Source organism: Oncorhynchus gorbuscha, unplaced genomic scaffold (assembly GCF_021184085.1).
Source record: "Oncorhynchus gorbuscha isolate QuinsamMale2020 ecotype Even-year unplaced genomic scaffold, OgorEven_v1.0 Un_scaffold_835, whole genome shotgun sequence".
NCBI classification, from domain to species: Eukaryota; Metazoa; Chordata; class Actinopteri; order Salmoniformes; family Salmonidae; genus Oncorhynchus; species Oncorhynchus gorbuscha.
Window position 1 is genome coordinate 220,025 of NW_025745831.1, and position 17,400 is coordinate 237,424.

At 40.7% G+C, this 17,400-nt stretch overlaps 1 protein-coding gene across 1 annotated transcript in view; it reads left to right on the forward strand.

Annotated features, from left to right (window-relative positions):
* The window catches only part of LOC124020489 (reelin-like), a 266,814-nt gene that overhangs the window by 210,073 nt on the left and 39,341 nt on the right, over nucleotides 1–17,400 (forward strand). Inside the window, exons 39-45 of the mRNA XM_046335735.1 lie at nucleotides 372–456; nucleotides 614–796; nucleotides 1,105–1,273; nucleotides 2,013–2,118; nucleotides 2,776–3,002; nucleotides 6,738–6,961; nucleotides 16,197–16,347. Of these exons, the coding sequence (XP_046191691.1) occupies nucleotides 372–456; nucleotides 614–796; nucleotides 1,105–1,273; nucleotides 2,013–2,118; nucleotides 2,776–3,002; nucleotides 6,738–6,961; nucleotides 16,197–16,347 (1,145 nt within the window). The remainder of the gene's footprint in view (nucleotides 1–371; nucleotides 457–613; nucleotides 797–1,104; nucleotides 1,274–2,012; nucleotides 2,119–2,775; nucleotides 3,003–6,737; nucleotides 6,962–16,196; nucleotides 16,348–17,400) is intronic.

The window sequence follows — 17,400 nt, forward strand, 5'->3', positions numbered from 1 at the left end:
CCTTGCAGCATGCCAAAGGCACGTTCACGCAGATGAGCAGTGACCCTGGGCATCTTTCTTTTGGTGTTTTTCAGAGTCAGTAGAAAGCTCTCTTTAGGTTCCAAAGTTTTCATAACTGTGACCTTAATTGCCTACCGTCTGTAAGCTGTTCGTGTCTTAATGACCGTTCCACAGGTGCATTTCCATTAATTGTTTATGGTTCATTGAACAATCATGGGAAACAGTGTTTAAACCCTTTACAATAACGGTCTGTGAAGTTATTTTGATTTTTACGAATTATATTTGAAAGACAGGGTCCTGAAAAAGGGAGGTTTCTTTTTTTTGCTGAATTTATGATCTTGATTTCTCTTTCCGTTTTGCTTGATTTGTAGGAAGGTCTGCGTATGTTGATGTCTAGGGACATGGACTGCACCAGCACTCTCTACATCCAGTTCTTCTTCAAGTTCATCACTAAGGGTAGGTCTCTTTTTCACAGACAGTACATTCTGGCTATATCTGCTTACCATTTATGTCTGCAAAACTACTTTTAATCTTTACTTTGTGTCAGTGTTTTGTAGATATGTTATACTGTTAACTGTGTGTGGGTTGCGTTAACTCTGTGTTCTGTTCCCAGGTGTCCCAGAGCGCTCCCACTCGGTGCTACTACAGTACTCTGTGAACGGGGGGATCAGTTGGCTGTTGTTAGATGAGTTTTACTTCCCTACCTCCACCGACACGCTGTTCATCCACCTTCTTCTGCCCACCAGTGCCCAGACCAACGCTACCCGCTTCAGGCTCTGGCAGCCCTACAACAGCGGTGAGTAGTGAACACACACAGTGAGTCTATGGTCCGTTTATCTACACAAGAAGTGTGTGCTTGTACACTCCACTTCATGGATTTAAAGGAATGGACTGGTGTAAGGAAATGGTGGAAACTTCATCCAATCCAATGCTTTTAATGCAATGAGAGTGTACATTTTTGTGTGAAGAGTAGCGAATTGAATCACAGCCAAAGACAAAGTTCAAATACACTCATACTTACAGTATACACACATCTCAAAATAATGACATACTGTATGAAGACACATTGTATGTCTGACTGGCTATATGTGTTCTGTCCTACAGGTAAAAAGGAGGAGGTGTGGGTGATTGATGACCTGATCATCGATGGCAGCTCACTCAACAACCCTCCTGTAGTCTCTGACAGCTTCGAGGGCGGACCCCAGGATTACAACTGGCTCTTCTACCCAGGAGGCAACACTGGACTCTACTGCCCCTACCAGAAGAGTAGCCTGTGAGTAGATCTACTGGTTGTACAACCCTTTAGTGCACTGTGAACACACTGAACCTTGTACCTACAATCCTTCATCTCTGTGTGCCTCTAAGATGCCAATTCAACATATGTGCTTCTATGCCACAATACAGTAAATTCAGGAAGTTAACTACCAATTTAGTTTACATATTAATAAAGGCCCAGTGCATTCAAAAAATGTGATTTACCTGTGTTTTATATGTATTTCCACACTATGAGGTTGGAATAATACTTTGAAATTGTGAAAATTATGATAATGGCCATTTAGTATAAGATCTGCTTGAAAAGACAGACGGATATTTGAGCCTGTTTTGGTGGGATGGAGTTTTGGCCTGACTGGTGACATCACCAGGCAGTAAGTCAGAAAGACACTTCCAAACCTCTCTGCCAATAACAGCTAATTTTCAGTTTTCTCCTCCCCACTTGGATGACTCCCAGACAGTACTAGCAAAATTCTTACTTCAGAAATGTGTCTTTGCTAAGAAGCTATTTTTGTAAATTTTTGTCAATTTTAATTTAAATCAATCACGGTAAGTTACTTAATTGTTACCCAATATGTTTTTGATATTGATATTTTGTTTTTGAAACGGCTGCATTGTCTCCTTTAACGTAACATTTCTGTTTAATTCCTGAATTGATTAAATTGAGTTGGACTTGATCCCAATCCTACTGTAAAGGACTGTAAGATAACAGACTTTGTCTAATGTATGTGCGTGTACAGGGAGGATGATGAGTCTGCCATGGTGTTTGTCTCCAGTGAGTTGGGAGAACATTCCATAACCACCAGAGACATTGATGTCAATGAAAACACCATCATACAGTTTGAGGTATGAAGAGAAGAGAGAGAACAGACTGATTGGTTGGGAAAACAGTGTGGGAAAGAAAATCAGTGAAGTATAAGAGGAGAGGAATGGGGAAAGAGGAAAGCGGAACAGAGACAGAGAAATTGAGTTGGACAGAGAAATACTGACGGAAAAGATAAGAGGATAAAGAATGAGAAAATGTATCCTAATTTAAAAGTGGAGGTGCCAAAGGGTTTTCATAAAGACAATGACTTATTTATATGACGTTATTATAATTACTATTCTCTGTGATACATATGAATGTGGGCTGTTTAAGGATCATAATTATTTTATAATAATTCATCACAATATAATTATATGAAATAGAAAACATAAACAGAAGTATATTGAATATCTAGAGTGGTCTTGTTGATGCAAACACACTAATACTAATAAGTGAATAGTATATCAAATAACTACAGTAATCCTGCTGAAGCAAGAACATGAATTCATATATTACTGCATAATGTTCAGAATTATACTAGTAATACTTTATAATATAACAACTAAGAATTTGATTGATATTATGTTTATAATTTAAACATTTTTCCTGTTTATATTTCCTGTGTTGTGTTTCAGATGTGATCTTTATAATGATAATGACAATAACATAGTAATAATAATTTATTCATTTGTTCTCAGATCAACGTAGGCTGTACGGCAGATTCTTCCTCCTCTAACCCAGTGAGACTGGAGTTCTCCAGAGACTTTGGGGCTACATGGCATCTCCTGGTTCCCCTGTGTTCGGGGGGCCCCCAGCCCTCATCCCTATGCTCCACAGAGCTGCACCCCGCCAGTGTCTACTACACCGGGACAACACAGGGCTGGAGGAGGGAGCTCATCCACTTTGGAAAGCTCAGACTCTGTGGGTGAGAGACTACAGGACATTGAAGAGAGCCTAACTAATATGAAAACCATCCATTTGAAACTTCTCAAATGGCCAGTTAAGATATAGGAATGGGCCAAAATTCTCCCAACTTATTGTGAGAAGCTTGCGGAAAGCTACCCGAAACTTTTGGTCTAAGTTAACCAATTTAAAGGCAATGCTACCATTATTTAATTACTACCAAATACTAATTGAATACTAAAGGCCGCTCAGCAAGGAAGAAGCCACTGCTCCAAAACCTCCATAAAAAAGCCAGAATACGGTTTGCAACTGCAGATGGGGGACAAAGATCGTACTATTTGGAGAAATGTCCTCTTGTCTGATGAAACAAAAATAGAACTGTTTGTTTGCTTCAAATCAAATCAAAGTGTATTTGTCATGTGCGCCGAATACAACTTACAGGCTCTAACCAATAATGCGAAAAAAAAGGTGTGTGTGTGTGTGTGTAGATAAGTAAAGAAATAAAACAACAGTAAAAAGACATTTGAAAATAAGAGTAGCAAGGCTAAAAACAGACACCGGTAAATCAGGCTTATTGAGGTAGTATGTACATGTAGGTATGGTTAGAGTCACTATGCATATATGATCAACAGAGATTAGCAGTAGAGTAAAAAGAGGGGTTGGCGGGTGGTGGGACACAATGCAGATAGCCCGGTTAGTCAATGTGTGGGAGCGCTGGTTGGTCGGGCCAATTGAGGTAGTATGTACATGAATGTATAGTTAAAGTGACTATGCATATATGATAAACAGAGAGTAGCAGCAGCGTAAAAGAGGGGTTGGGAGGGGGCACAATATGCAAATAGTCTGGGTAACCATTTGGTTACCTGTTCAGGTGTCTTATGGCTTGAGGGTAAAAACTGTTGAGAAGCCTTTTTGTCCTAGTCTTGGCACTCCGGTACCGCTTGCCATGGGGTAGTAGAGCGAACAGTCTAAGCCTGGGGTGGCTGGGATCTTTGACAATTTTTAGGGCCTTCCTCTGACACTGCCTGGTGTAGAGGTCCTGGATAAGCAGGCAGCTTTGCCCCAGTGATGTACTGGGCCGTACGCACTACCCTCTGAAGTGCCTTGCGGTCGGAGGCTGAGCATATACCAGGCAGTGATGCAACCGGTCAGGATGCTCTTGATGTTGCAGCTGTAGAACCTTTTGAGGATCTCAGGACCCATGCCAAATCTTTTTACTTTCCTGAGGGGGAATAGGCCTTGTCGTGCCCTCTTCACAACTGTCTTGGTGTGTTTGGTCCATTGTAATTTGTTCTTGATATGGACAGCAAGGAACTTGAAGCTCTCAACCTGCTCCACTACAGCCCCGTCGATGAGAATGGGAGTGTGCTCGGTCCTTCTTTTCCTGTAGTCCACAATCATCTCCTTAGTCTTGGTTTCTTTGAGGGATAGGTTGTTATTCTGGCACCACCCGGCCAGGTCTCTGACCTCCTCCCTATAGGCTGTCTCGTTGTTGTCGGTGATCAGGCATGCCACTGTTGTGTCGTCTGCAAATATACTGATGGTGTCGTGCCTGGCCATACAGTCGTGGGTGAACAGGGAGTATAGGAGGTGACTGAGCACGCACCCCCTTTGGGAGCTCCAGAGTTGTGGATCAGTGTGGCAGATGTGTGGCTACCTACCCTCACCACCTGGGGGCGGCCCGTCAGGAAGTCCAGGATCCAGTTGCAGAGGGAGGTGTTCAGTCTCAGATTCAGTGTCTTTAGATATTTTTGTCAGTTGTTACTATGGAATACTGAAGTATAATTACAAGCATTTCATAAGTGTCAAAGGCTTTTATTGACAATTACATGAAGTTGATGCACATGTGCAGTGTTGACCCTTCTTTTTCAAGACCTCTGAAATCTGCCTTGCCATGCTGTCAATTAACTTCAGGGACACACTGATGGCAGCCCATTCTTGCATAATCAATGCTTGGAGTTTGTCAGAATTTGTGGGTTTTTGTTTGTCCACCAGCCTCTTGAGGATTGACCACAAGATCTCAATGGGATTAAGGTCTGGGGAGTTTCCTGGCCATGGACCCAAAATATTGATGTTTTGTTCCCCGAGCCACTTAGTTATCACTTTTGCCTTGTGGCAAGGTGCTCCATCATGCTGGAAAAGGCTATGTTTGTCACCAAACTGTTCCGGGATGGTTGGGAGAAGTTGCTCTCGGAGGATGTGTTGGTACCATTCTTTATTCATGGCTGTGTTCTTAGGCAAAATTGTGAGTGAGCCCACTCCCTTGGCTGACAGGCAACCCCACACATGAATGGTCTGGGTGCTTTACTGTTGGCATGACACAGGACTGATGGTAGCGCTCACCATGTCTTCTCCGGACAAGCTTTTTTCCGGATGCCCCAAACAATCGGAAAGGGGATTCATCAGATAAAATTACTTTACCCCAGTCCTCAGCAGTCCAATCCCTGTACCTTTGGCAGAATATCAGTCTGTCCCTGATGTTTTTCCTGGAGAGAAGTGGCTTCTTTTCTGCCCATCTTGACACCAGGCCATCCTCCAAAAGTCTTTGCCTCACTGTGCGTGCAGATGCACTCACACCTGCCTGCTGCCATTCCTGAGCAAGCTCTGTACTGATCCCGCAGCTGAATCAACTTTAGGAGATGGTCCTGGCGCTTGCTGGACTTTTTTGGGCACCCTGAAGTGTTCTTCACAACAATTGAACCGCTCTCCTTGAAGTTCTTGATGATCCGATAATTGGTTGATTTAGGTACAATCTTACTGGCAGTAATATCCTTGCCTGTGAAGCATTTTTGTGCAAAGCAATGATGACGGCACGTGTTTCCTTGTAGGTAACCATGGCTGACAGAGGAAGAACAATGATTCCAAGCACCACCCTGTTTTGAAGCTTCCAGTCTGTTATTCGAACTCAATCAGCATGACAGAGTGATCTCCAGCCTTGTCCTCGTCAACACTCACACCTGTGTTAACGAGAGAATTACTGACATGATGTCAGCTGGTCCTTTTCTGACAGGCTGAAATGTAGGAGAAATGTTTTTTGGGGATTCAGTTCATTTGCATGGCAAAGAGGGACTTTGCAATTAATTGCAATTCATCTGATCACTCTTCATAACATTCTGGAGTATATGCAAATTGTCATCATACAAACTGAGGCAGCAGACTTTGTCAGACTTTTGGCCACTACTGTGTATGTATATGTAAATATATATTCACTGAGTGTACCAAACATGAGAAAAACATTCCTCATATTAAGTTGAACAGCCATTATTTGTCAAAAGCATTCCACAGGGATGCTGGCCCATGTTGACTCCAATGCTTCTCACATTTGTGTCAAGTTGGCTGTATGTCCTTTGGGTGGTGCACCATTCTTGATACACACAGGAAACTGTTGAGCGGGAAAAACCTGGCAGCGTTGCAGTTCCTGACACTCTCAAACCGGTGAACCTGGCACCTGCTACCATAACCTGTTCAAGGGCACTTAAATATTTGGTCTTTCCCATTCAGTCTCTGATTGGCAGAGATACACAATCCATGTCTCACTTTGCTCAAGACTTAAACTTTTTTTTAAACCCGTCTCCTCCCCTTCATCCACACTGATTGAAGTGGATTTAATTAGTGATATCAATAAGGGATTATAGCTTTCACCTGGTTCGTCTGGAAAGAGCAGGTGTTCCTAATGTTTTGTATACTCAGTGTATAGATCCCTTTCTCTCCATCTCTCTCTTCTTCTTCATCTTCTTTTTCTTCTCTCTCCTCTCAGATCCATCCGGTTCCGTTGGTACCAGGGCTTCTACTCCAGCGGTTCATCCCCCCCTACCTGGGCTTTGGACAGTGTGTACATTGGCCCCCAGTGCCAGGACATGTGTAATGGACACGGGTCATGTGTGAGGGGTACCCACTGTGTGTGTGACTCGGGAAACTCAGGACCAGACTGCTCCCAACCCGACACATCCAACCCTGACTTCCTCAAGGAAGACTTTGAAGGTAGGCAGTGGGTATAGAACTGGAAGATAGTGTATGGGTTAGGATAATGGCTTCATTAACCCTGCCTGATCTTAACACTTACAATTAACCTAACCTTGCTGGTGGAATATGCATTTCCTTGAATGTGCAAGAAAACACAGATTTCCAGATAAAAGCAGAGGGTGTGTGTGTGTGTGTGTGTGAGAGAGAGAGTGAGACTAGTAGACAGTCACTGTATATGTGTTGTTCAAACGCAGTGTTCAGATATTGTGTTTAGCCATCAATACTGATATTGATCAGATGATCTTTTGAGAACTGGATGGATGTGATTAATACACTTGTGGTAGAAAGGGCTCCTAAGTGTGACGGAATACGTTGTTGTGCGACCAGGAGTTTTATTTTGGCAGCACATAATAATTGTTATAATGATAAGGGTTCACTGTACCATTGTTTCTGAGTGTTTCTGAGTGCCCTAGAGAAACAATCAGGCACATTAGCGTCATGGTTACACCATTACTGCAGCGGAAACGGCTTGTTTTTAACCCCACCGGGTCAAAGGATCTGACCCATATTACCTGCTCAACATTTGTATCTGGGACCAAATTTTACATTAATAAACTGCTTGCACAGTTCAGTCATGTTACCTCATTGTGTGGGACTTCTTCATCCCACACCCACCCACACATGTAGCTTTTCATACCGCACTGGATTCCCACTTGCAAGAACTGGTTCCAAACCCGCGCAGTCCTGCATTTTAGCATGTGACGCAGCTCACTTGCCAGCCAGGTTCCAGCAATTTTGGGCCCTGTAGGCAATATCAAAGTGCTCAAAAATACCCTAAGAAGTAGTTTAAATTACCAGAGGTTCTCATGTAGACCAATATATTAATCTATCGTATTATTGGGATATATCAACAACTAAGGTAGACATAGTTTGTAGCGAGATGTGTTGGAGAGGCTTGCACTTTCCCCTGACCTACATTTTAGGAGTGGGATGATTTTCAGATGGAGACAAATATGGGTGATCAATATTTATTTATAGGAAATGTAGTAAACTACAGCCTGATAATATTTAGGATGTACATTTCCTTGGAATGAGAACCGCCCTGTGCTTCCCCTGCCCATGCAGGCTATAGCCTACTCTATTTAATTGAGACCACAAGCGTACCTGATCTTGCACATGTGGCTACAATGGGAAAGTAATTCTGCTTTGAAAGTTGATGAACTTGTAAACTCACTTTTGAGAGAACCGTCTTTCAATGTTTTGGTACTACTATTGGAGAGCCCTTCTTTGTCTACACCCGTTCAGCATTGTTCACAGCCTTAGCCCCATTCATCTCTTTAAAACCTGTTAAGGATGTCGAGAATCTAAGCAGCTTTTCTCAGCTTTTTGTTAACCTCTTGCTTCTACCTGGCATGCAGGCGTCCCATCTAGAGCTCTGGAAATGCAAATGCACTACGCTAAATGCTAATAGTATTAGTTAAAACTCAAACGTTCATTAAAATACACATGCAGGGTATTGAATTAAAGCTACACTCGTTGTGAATCCAGGCAACAAGTCAGATTTCTAAAATGTTTTACGGCGAAAACATAGCACATATTTATGTCAAACCACCACCGCAGATATAGCTCATTAGCATAGCCAAGTAGGAAAAAATATGCAATCAACAAACGCAGGATTAAACAAAAAATCATTTCACTAACCTTTTGAAATCTTCATCAGATGACAGTAATATAACATGTTACACAGTACGTTCATTTTTCTTTCAATAATCTGCAATATATATCCATAAATCTCTGTTTACAATGACGCATCGTTCAAAAAATGCTACTAAAATGTCAGGAGAAATGAAATAGCTCCGGCAGATAACATCAGCTAACAAGGAATACACATCATAAACTTTGACTAAATATGCATGTTTTACATATGTATAGGAAGATACACTTCTTCTAAATGCAATTGCTGTGTTACATTTATTTTTAACGTTACAGGTTGCGTTCACTAGGCTATACTAGGAGTCGGCGCTCCAAAGGTATCATTATGCCTCCTCTATCTTGGAGTTGACAGAAACCCAAAATGAACACATAAATGTTCCCTTACTTTTGCTGTTAATCCATCAAAAGACCTGGAAGGGATTATACTTACCAAAACAGCGTTTAGTTTTCAAGTCTGCGTCTTTCGGTTCTCAAAATAGCCACATTTCGGTCGAAATGTAGGCAAAATTCAAGTGGATGCGCACCAAAACGTCGAAAATATATATTATATGTCGGGTAGACTTGTCAAACTATGTTCATAATTAAGCTTTAACATGTTATAAAGGTGTACAGCAATTGTGAGGACGAAGCGAAACACACACGTCTTTTAATCGATCCTGAAGAAAAGACTTCACCGGAGCAGAGCGCACACAATCGTACACTTTTTTTTGCGTGACCGAGACCTTTCGGCACGCTCAACGTCTCGTGAGCGCGCGATTCTCACAATGAGAAGCCCCATTGAAAGCAGGCTTCGCGCTGAACACGTACAGACTGTTCCCAGAGCTGTAGTTGTTTGGGAAGTGTGTATACGATGACGTCAAAGTTGGGCCAACTTTTTCCATGACAATAGATACTTTGGGAGAATGCATGCCCTGAGACTTCTGCTTTACATAGAGACAAAATTTAAACGGTTTTAGAAGCTTTAGAGTGTTTTCTATTCGATAATATTTTTTATATGCATATATTAGCAACTTTTGACAAAAATGTATCCTGTTTTATATGGGTAACCAATTCCTCCAGAAAACACTCAGACGTTTATAAAACTGGTTAAATCACTGCTGTGACTATAACAGAACGTGCGTTTCATCGAAAAGTGCAAGAAAATCTGATCACTGAAAATGGAAATAAATAACCATGCGCCACTTCCAGGAATTGTTCAAGAAGAACCGAATTAAATGAGGCCGAGGTTGCAGTACCTACAGCTTCCACACGTTGTATAGAGTCTTGTCATTTGCTTTGGCTTTGAATCTTGGTCAAACCGAATCAAGGGAACCGATTCCCTCCGGTCTCCGACCTGATGTTTTGGTTGAGAAAAATCCGGACATTTTTTCCAGACGGACACCTATAGAATTTACATCACCTCCTGATGAATTGTATTGCTTATTAACATGTACTAATACCTAAAGTTGCATTACAAAAGTTTTTCGAAGTGTTTTGTGAAAGTTTATCGTCGACTTTTTTAACTTTAAAAAATGACGTTACGTTATGAAACGCAATTTTTTTATTTTATCACACAGTCTTCATAGATCGATATCTATATATGGACCGATTTAATCGAAAAAAAGACCCAATAGTGATTATGGGACATCTAGGAGTGCCAACAAAGAAGATGGTCAAAGGTAATGAATATTTTATATTTTATTGTGCGGTTTGTGTAGCGCCGACTATGCTAATTATTTTGTTTACGTCCCCTGCGGGTCTTTTGGGGTGTTACATGCTATCAGATAATAGCTTCTCATGCTTTCGCCGAAAAGCATTTTACAAATCTGACTCTGTAACTAGATTCACGAGTGTAGCTTTAATTCAGTATATTGTATGTGCATTTTAATGAAAGTTTGAGTTTTATCAAAAACGATACGTGGCGCACTTGAAATTTCCGCTGATATATGTTCCCACCACGGGACCACTGCCCTAACAAGTTAAGGGTTGATCCAACCGTTCTGTACTAACATGCCAGCTACTTCCAGATATCTAAGAGAGAGAGAACAGCTCACTGAACATTACTTGCCCTATCGCTCTGTGGTTTCACGTTCAGAGCGCACAATGGCCAATAAGTAGGACTGTTCCGAAAGCTCTAACCTCAACTACAGTCAAGCACCCAACTAACTGGCTAATATTGGCTAGCTACTTCCAGAAACATAATGAGAGAATACCCCACTCTGACAATTTTACTCCCCCTAGCAGAACTGGTTCAGACATGCAGCTAGCTAGCTAAACAATGGACCATAATCACAACTCATGACGTTGCTGCCCTGCATGAATCTGCAGGTAGCTAACCACCAGGTTCTATAGCTATAACTAGTCAAACAAATGTGTCTGAGATATACAAAGAATAAGATCATACACATAACGTTAGCGACCCAGCCAGCCAATGTTAGCTAGCTAACAGTACATTTGAATTTAAACCACTTTCTGTCTCCTGTCTGATGCCATGCTTGGTTGCCTTAGTTTGACGATGTTATCCAGACTGGTGTTTTCTCCTTCTCTTTAGCCATCAACTCCAATTCCACTGATTTCAAAACTCGCTCCTCCAGAAAATGGAGAGCATGCACATAACGTTAGCTACCGAGCCAGCCAGCTAATGTTAGCTAGCTAATAATACACTTTAACTTGACATTAGGTTTATGCAGTTTTACTACCCTATATATCTTTCAAAGACGTGTTCGACGCTATTACCTAAACATACTGGCCAGCTCCAACTGACAGATGCGTGCTTTATGGTAGACCAATCCAAACTCATCTCTAGGAGAAAACAGATGGCTCAACAACATTGTAGTTACTCCACAATAATAACCTGACAGAGTGAAAATAAGGAAGCCTGTATAAAATAAAAATCTATTCCAAAACATGCATCCTGTTTGCAACAAGTCACTAAAGTAATACTGCAAAAAATGTGGCAAAACAATTAAGATTTTTTTCCTGAATACAAAGTGTTGTCTTTGAGGTAAATCCAAATGAACACATTATTGAGTACCACTCTCCATATTTCCAAGCATAGTGGTGTCTGCATCGTGTTGTGGGTATGCTTGTAATCATTGAAGATAGGGGAGTTTTTCAGAAGAAAAAAGAAACAGAATTGCGCTAAGCACTGGGAAAATCCTAGAGGAAAACCTGGTTCAGTGTGCCTTCCACCAGACACTGACTTCACCTTTTAGCAGGACGATAACCTAAAACACACCGCCAAATCTACACTGGATTTGCTTACCAAGAAGACAGTGAATGTTCCTGAGTGGCCAAGTAACAGTTTTGACTTAAACCGGCTTGAAAATCTATGGAAAACCTTAAAATTGTTGTATTGCAATGATCAACAACCAATTTGACAGAGCTTGAAGAATTTTGAAAAGTATAATGGGAAAATGATGTACAATCCAGGTGTGAAAACTCTTAGAGACTTACCCAGATTGTAACTGCTGCTAAAGGTGATTCTAACATGTATTGACTCAGGGGTTGAATACTTACCTAACCAATACATATTTTTATTTCACTTTTACGTTACAGAGTATTTTCTGTAGATCATTGACAAAAATGGACAATTAAATATATATTTAATCCCACTTTGTAACACAATAAAACTTGGAAAAGGTCTTTATGAAGGCACTGTAAATCTCATCATTTGATGTTTTGATAGTTTGGTTTCTCAAGAGACTCCAAAGGCCAGCATAGCTGACCTAAATTGTAAATATAGAAAGACGGTGTTGCCTCCTAATGTGTATGTATCTTTCAAATATTGGAATGTTCTCAAACCATTACTATCCATGATATCGGTGCGGGTAAGGACTCCACAGGACCATTGGGCATGCCATTTTGATTCCCAGTAATAGGACAATATTTTTATGTTGTTGCAATAATAGGACCAAAGCACAGTTTACATTGTTTAAGGAATATATCAGTGTACACAACCTCTTTCAGAGCAATAGGAGACACCATATTTCATTCTTTAATCAACCAGGGGGCAGAATAATCCTGTTTTAGCCAATTTAGGATGGGGCAAAGTGCAATTATATGTTTGGTATGGATAGTCTTCCTATATCTTTCCCTTTTTGTAAATGTGTTAATTTAATCTGGAATTGTTTACCTTTCAATATACATGTTTTAACCGCACTGTGAATTGTATCCCAGTAGCCAGAAAGGGGAGCCATTGGAAGCATTGAACTACAGAAATTCAGCCGTGGAAATATATTAATTTTAATAACATATATTTTTCCGGTTAAAGCAACTGGCAACGTACTGAGGTCGGATTGAATTGATTTGAGCGTTCTTTTGAAGTTTCTGGCATTGGTTTTATCTAAAGAAGGAAATATATCTACTCACAAATATTTAAAACGGGTAACGATTGGGATACAATAAATAGAGAGAGAATCCTCCAACAGGTTCTTGAGAGGCAGTTGGGCTGATTTGGTTAGATTCATTTTATAACTTGAGATGAAGCTGAATGTATATTTGATCTTCAATGTGATTGAGATACATTATCTAGATGTAGTAAAATATTGTCTGCGTATAATGAGATTAAGTGATCAGTAGATTTGAGAGAAATTTGTGTTATTTCCTTAAACCTCTAATGGATAGGGGAGACGCTAGCGTCTCAAGTGGCCAATAGCCTCGGGAAATGCATAGCACCAAATTCTAATAAAACGCGATAAAACTCAAACTTTCATTAAATCACACATGCAGGGTACTCAAATAAAGCTACACTCGTTGTGAATCCAGCCAACATGTCAGATTTTAAAAATGCTTTTCGGCGAAAGCATGAGAAGCTATTATCTGATAGCATGCACCCTCCTGAACCACCTGAACGAGTTGTAAACAAAATAATTAGCGTCGCCGGCGCTACACAAAACGCTGAAACAAAATATAAAACATGCATTACCTTTGACGAGCTTATTTGTTGGCACTCCAATATGTCCTATAAACATCACAATTGGTCCATGTATACCCAAAATGTCCATTTATAAAGCAGGTTTGATCCGGAAAAAAACTGCTTTCCAAAACACAACGTCACTACAAAACATTTCAAAAGTTGCCTATAAACCAATTCCAAAGACTGGTGACATCCTGTGGAAGTCGTCGGAACTGTAAAATGGTCGCTATCAAATTTCCCTTGGCAAAGACAACTGGGGGAATGGTCAGAGGAAAAAAATAATAATTCTGAACAGTTTTTCCTCAGGGTTTTGCCTGCTAGTCACAGACATGATTGAACCAGTTTTAGAAACTTCAGAGTGTTTTCTATCCACACCTACTAATCATATGCATATAATATATTCCTGGCATGAGTAGCATGCCAAAAAGTGGAAATGCTGCCCCCTATCCTTTAAGAGGTTAAATTGAAGAATTTCCTGGGCTAGGAGTTCCATGGACAATAAGAATAGCAGAGGTAAAATTGGATCACCTTGTCTGCTGCTTCCAGTGATTCTTAATGGAGCAGAGCAGATATTGCCTGTTGTAACTATGATTGAGGGGTTGGAATATAATATTTTAGTCATATTAATGAAATTGGAGACAATTCCCACATGTTCCAAGACAGATCAGTGATATGACCAATTGAATCTATTAAAAGCTTTTTCTTCATCGAGAGATAATACAGCACAAGGAGCTGTTGTTTCTAATGACGCCTATTGTGCGCCACCCTATGGGACTCCCAATCACAGCCGGATGTGATACAGCCTGGATTTGAACCAGGGACTGTAGTGACGCCTCTTGCACTGAGATGCAGAGCCTTAGACCGCTGCACCACTCGAGAGCTAATTGATAATTACTGCGTAGAATGTTGGCCAGTAAACGACTGGGACAATTACCATGGAAGAAATGGTTGAGTCTTACTCAATGGATGGTAAATTCTGCTTTCTGTCTAATTAATAAATTAAGTTCTGTCTTGACTTTGGAAAGAGTAATAGCTACCTGGTCTGAAAAATGTGTTTGATGGGAACACTAACACAGTTAACATCGACTGACTTTGTATTGATCATCATTAATTTATTTATTTGATTTTCAAATCGATCACAGAATGAAGGATTTTGAAAATAATGAACAGTTGAAATGCCATCTTTTGACACTTAGGAGATTCTGACATTTTAAGCTGGCAGTAGTAAGCGTGGTGGTCAGACAAGCTTATTTTGTTGATTTTCTACTTTCTTGATTAAAGAAGACAGAGGTGTAAATAATGTATGAAATCGGAGGTGTACTCTTTTGCTTTAGGAGTGTGTGCTTGCCAGGCCTCAGAGTGTATATCCTGGAAAGCCTTTCTTGCATATGGTTGCCTTGGTTGCGTTGGTCTATTCAATATTTTCCTGCATGCCCAAAATGGCATCCCAATAACCAGATGGAATTCAGTTATTTCTAACAATATACTGTTCAGAGAATTGAAAAACCTGGGTTCATATGAATTTGAAGCATACACATTAAAAAGGCCATTTTCTTTCCAATTTGGAAACATTGAACGATAGTGATTTTACCCAAGATGGTAATTTTGAGTTTCCTATGTATCATTATGATTACACCTTTAGTTTTATTTGGGGTGGATGAAAAAGCAACCTATTTGTGTATCCTTTTTGAGTTTCTTGGAACATTGCTACAGTATATCAGTATGGTTTCTTGATAGGATATCAAGACAGCTGAAACATTTAATAGGAGAGTTTACGCTTTCAAATTCCAAGAGAGGATAGCTAGCATTGCCATAAATAAAATAATGTACCATTAATGATGTCATTTTTATCGTTAGTTTTAATAAGCCCATGGATGTGAAACCAAAAGCAGGACCCACAGGGAGTGATTCTGTTTTCTTTTTTAGGAGATTAGCTTAGTTTGTGCTTTTTGGAGTCAGCCCTCTGTCACATTGTCCACTGTCTCAAACTTTTACACTTTAGTTGAGGGGGAATCCACTTCAGAAGTGAGCATTGCAAGAGATTAATGTATCGGTTTTAATTGCAAAGGTCATTTCCTCACAAAAAATCAATCAGATAGTATTGGCAAAATCTTTCTGTTGGGTATTGAGAGCTGTCATGTTCCCACAGGTGAATGATGAATTTACAGAATATTCGAGCTACTGGAGTGAAATAGACCTGCTATTGTTCCTTGTAAAACAGTGAATGTTTCACACCTTGCTATATGTTGACATTTACTTTAAAACAAGTCTGATAATTCATAGTTATTTTGCAAAAGAAAAAGCCACTAGAAAGCCACACGTTTTCAATGCATGCCACCTTTTAACTTGCTTTTATAATAAACTAATGTGTTAACAGTGTTATATATTAGTTTCTAGGGCACAACAGGTGCTGTAAAAGTAGCTAGAATTCATAAAGCCCAGTATAGGCTATTATCTCAATCAATTAAAAAATGATTCCTTCTAAAATAAACTTTCCGGTGCTCCTAAATTTCATGTGATGCTCCTAACTTTTTAAAGTTGAGAGCACCAGTGCTACCAATGAAAAATGTTCATTTGTATGCCTGTGTGTGCGTTTGTCGTGCTTGTGTGCATGCCTGCTTGCCCTTGTGTGTGTGTGTACAGGAGGGGCGGTGGATGCTGACAGGTTTAGGCTGCTTAGTGGAGGGAAACCTAGCAGGAAATGTGGCATCATGTCCAGTGGGAACCACCTGTTCTTCAGCGAGGATGGCCTTCGCATGCTGGTCACCAATGACATGGACCTTTCCAACGCAAGGTATCGTGTGTGTGTGTGTGTGTGTGTGTGTGTGTGTGTGTGTGTGTGTGTGTGTGTGTGTGTGTGTGTGTGTGTGTGTGTGTGTGTGTGTGTGTGTGTGTGTGTGTGTGTGTGTGTGTGTGTGTGTGTGTGTGTGTGTTGTTTTCTTTGAAGGTTTTTAACTGATAGCTGTGCTTTTGAGGCCCTCAGGTGGTGAGTTGAGGTGACATAATGTATTTAACCCTATTAGAAAACCTGCTCCTCACTTCTCAAGTGGAATGTTCCTCACATTGATAGTAAAATGTGTATGTGTGAGCTAAGTACAACCATTTGAATTCAGACGAAAAGATAAAGAAGTATATTTTCTCAACACACACTTACACACATTGATATATGTACATATATTGGGCACTGCATCTCGCAGTGCTAGCTGTGCCAACAGAGACTCTGGGTTCGAGCCCAGGCTCTGTCGCAGCCGGCCGCGACCGGGAGCTCCATGGGACGACGCACAATTGGCTTAGTGTCGTCCGGGTTAGGGAGGGTTTGGCCGGTAGGGATATCCTTGTCTCAACGCGCACTAGCGACTCCTGTGGCGGCCCGGGCACAGTGCACGCTAACCAGGTCGCCAGGTGCACGATGTTTCCTCCAACACATTGGTGCAGCTGGCTTCCGGGTTTGATGCACGCTGTGTTAAGAAGCAATGCGGCTTGGTTGGGTTGTGTTTCGGGGGACGCATGGCTTTCGACTTTCGTCTCTCCCGAGCCCGTACTGGAGTTGTAGCGATGAGACAACATAGTAACTACTAACAATTGGATACTACGAAATTGGGGAGAAAGGGAGGTCAAATAAATCTAAATTAAAAAAATATATATATATATATTTGTACATATATTTATCAATGTGCATTATAACTATATATACAGCTGAAGTCAGAAGTTTACATACACCTTAGTCAAGTACATTTAAACATTTTCACAATTCCTGACAATTAACCCTAGTATAAAATGCCCTGTCTTAGGTCAGTTAGGATCACCACTTCATTGAAAAAATGGGAAATAATAGCAGAGAGAATGA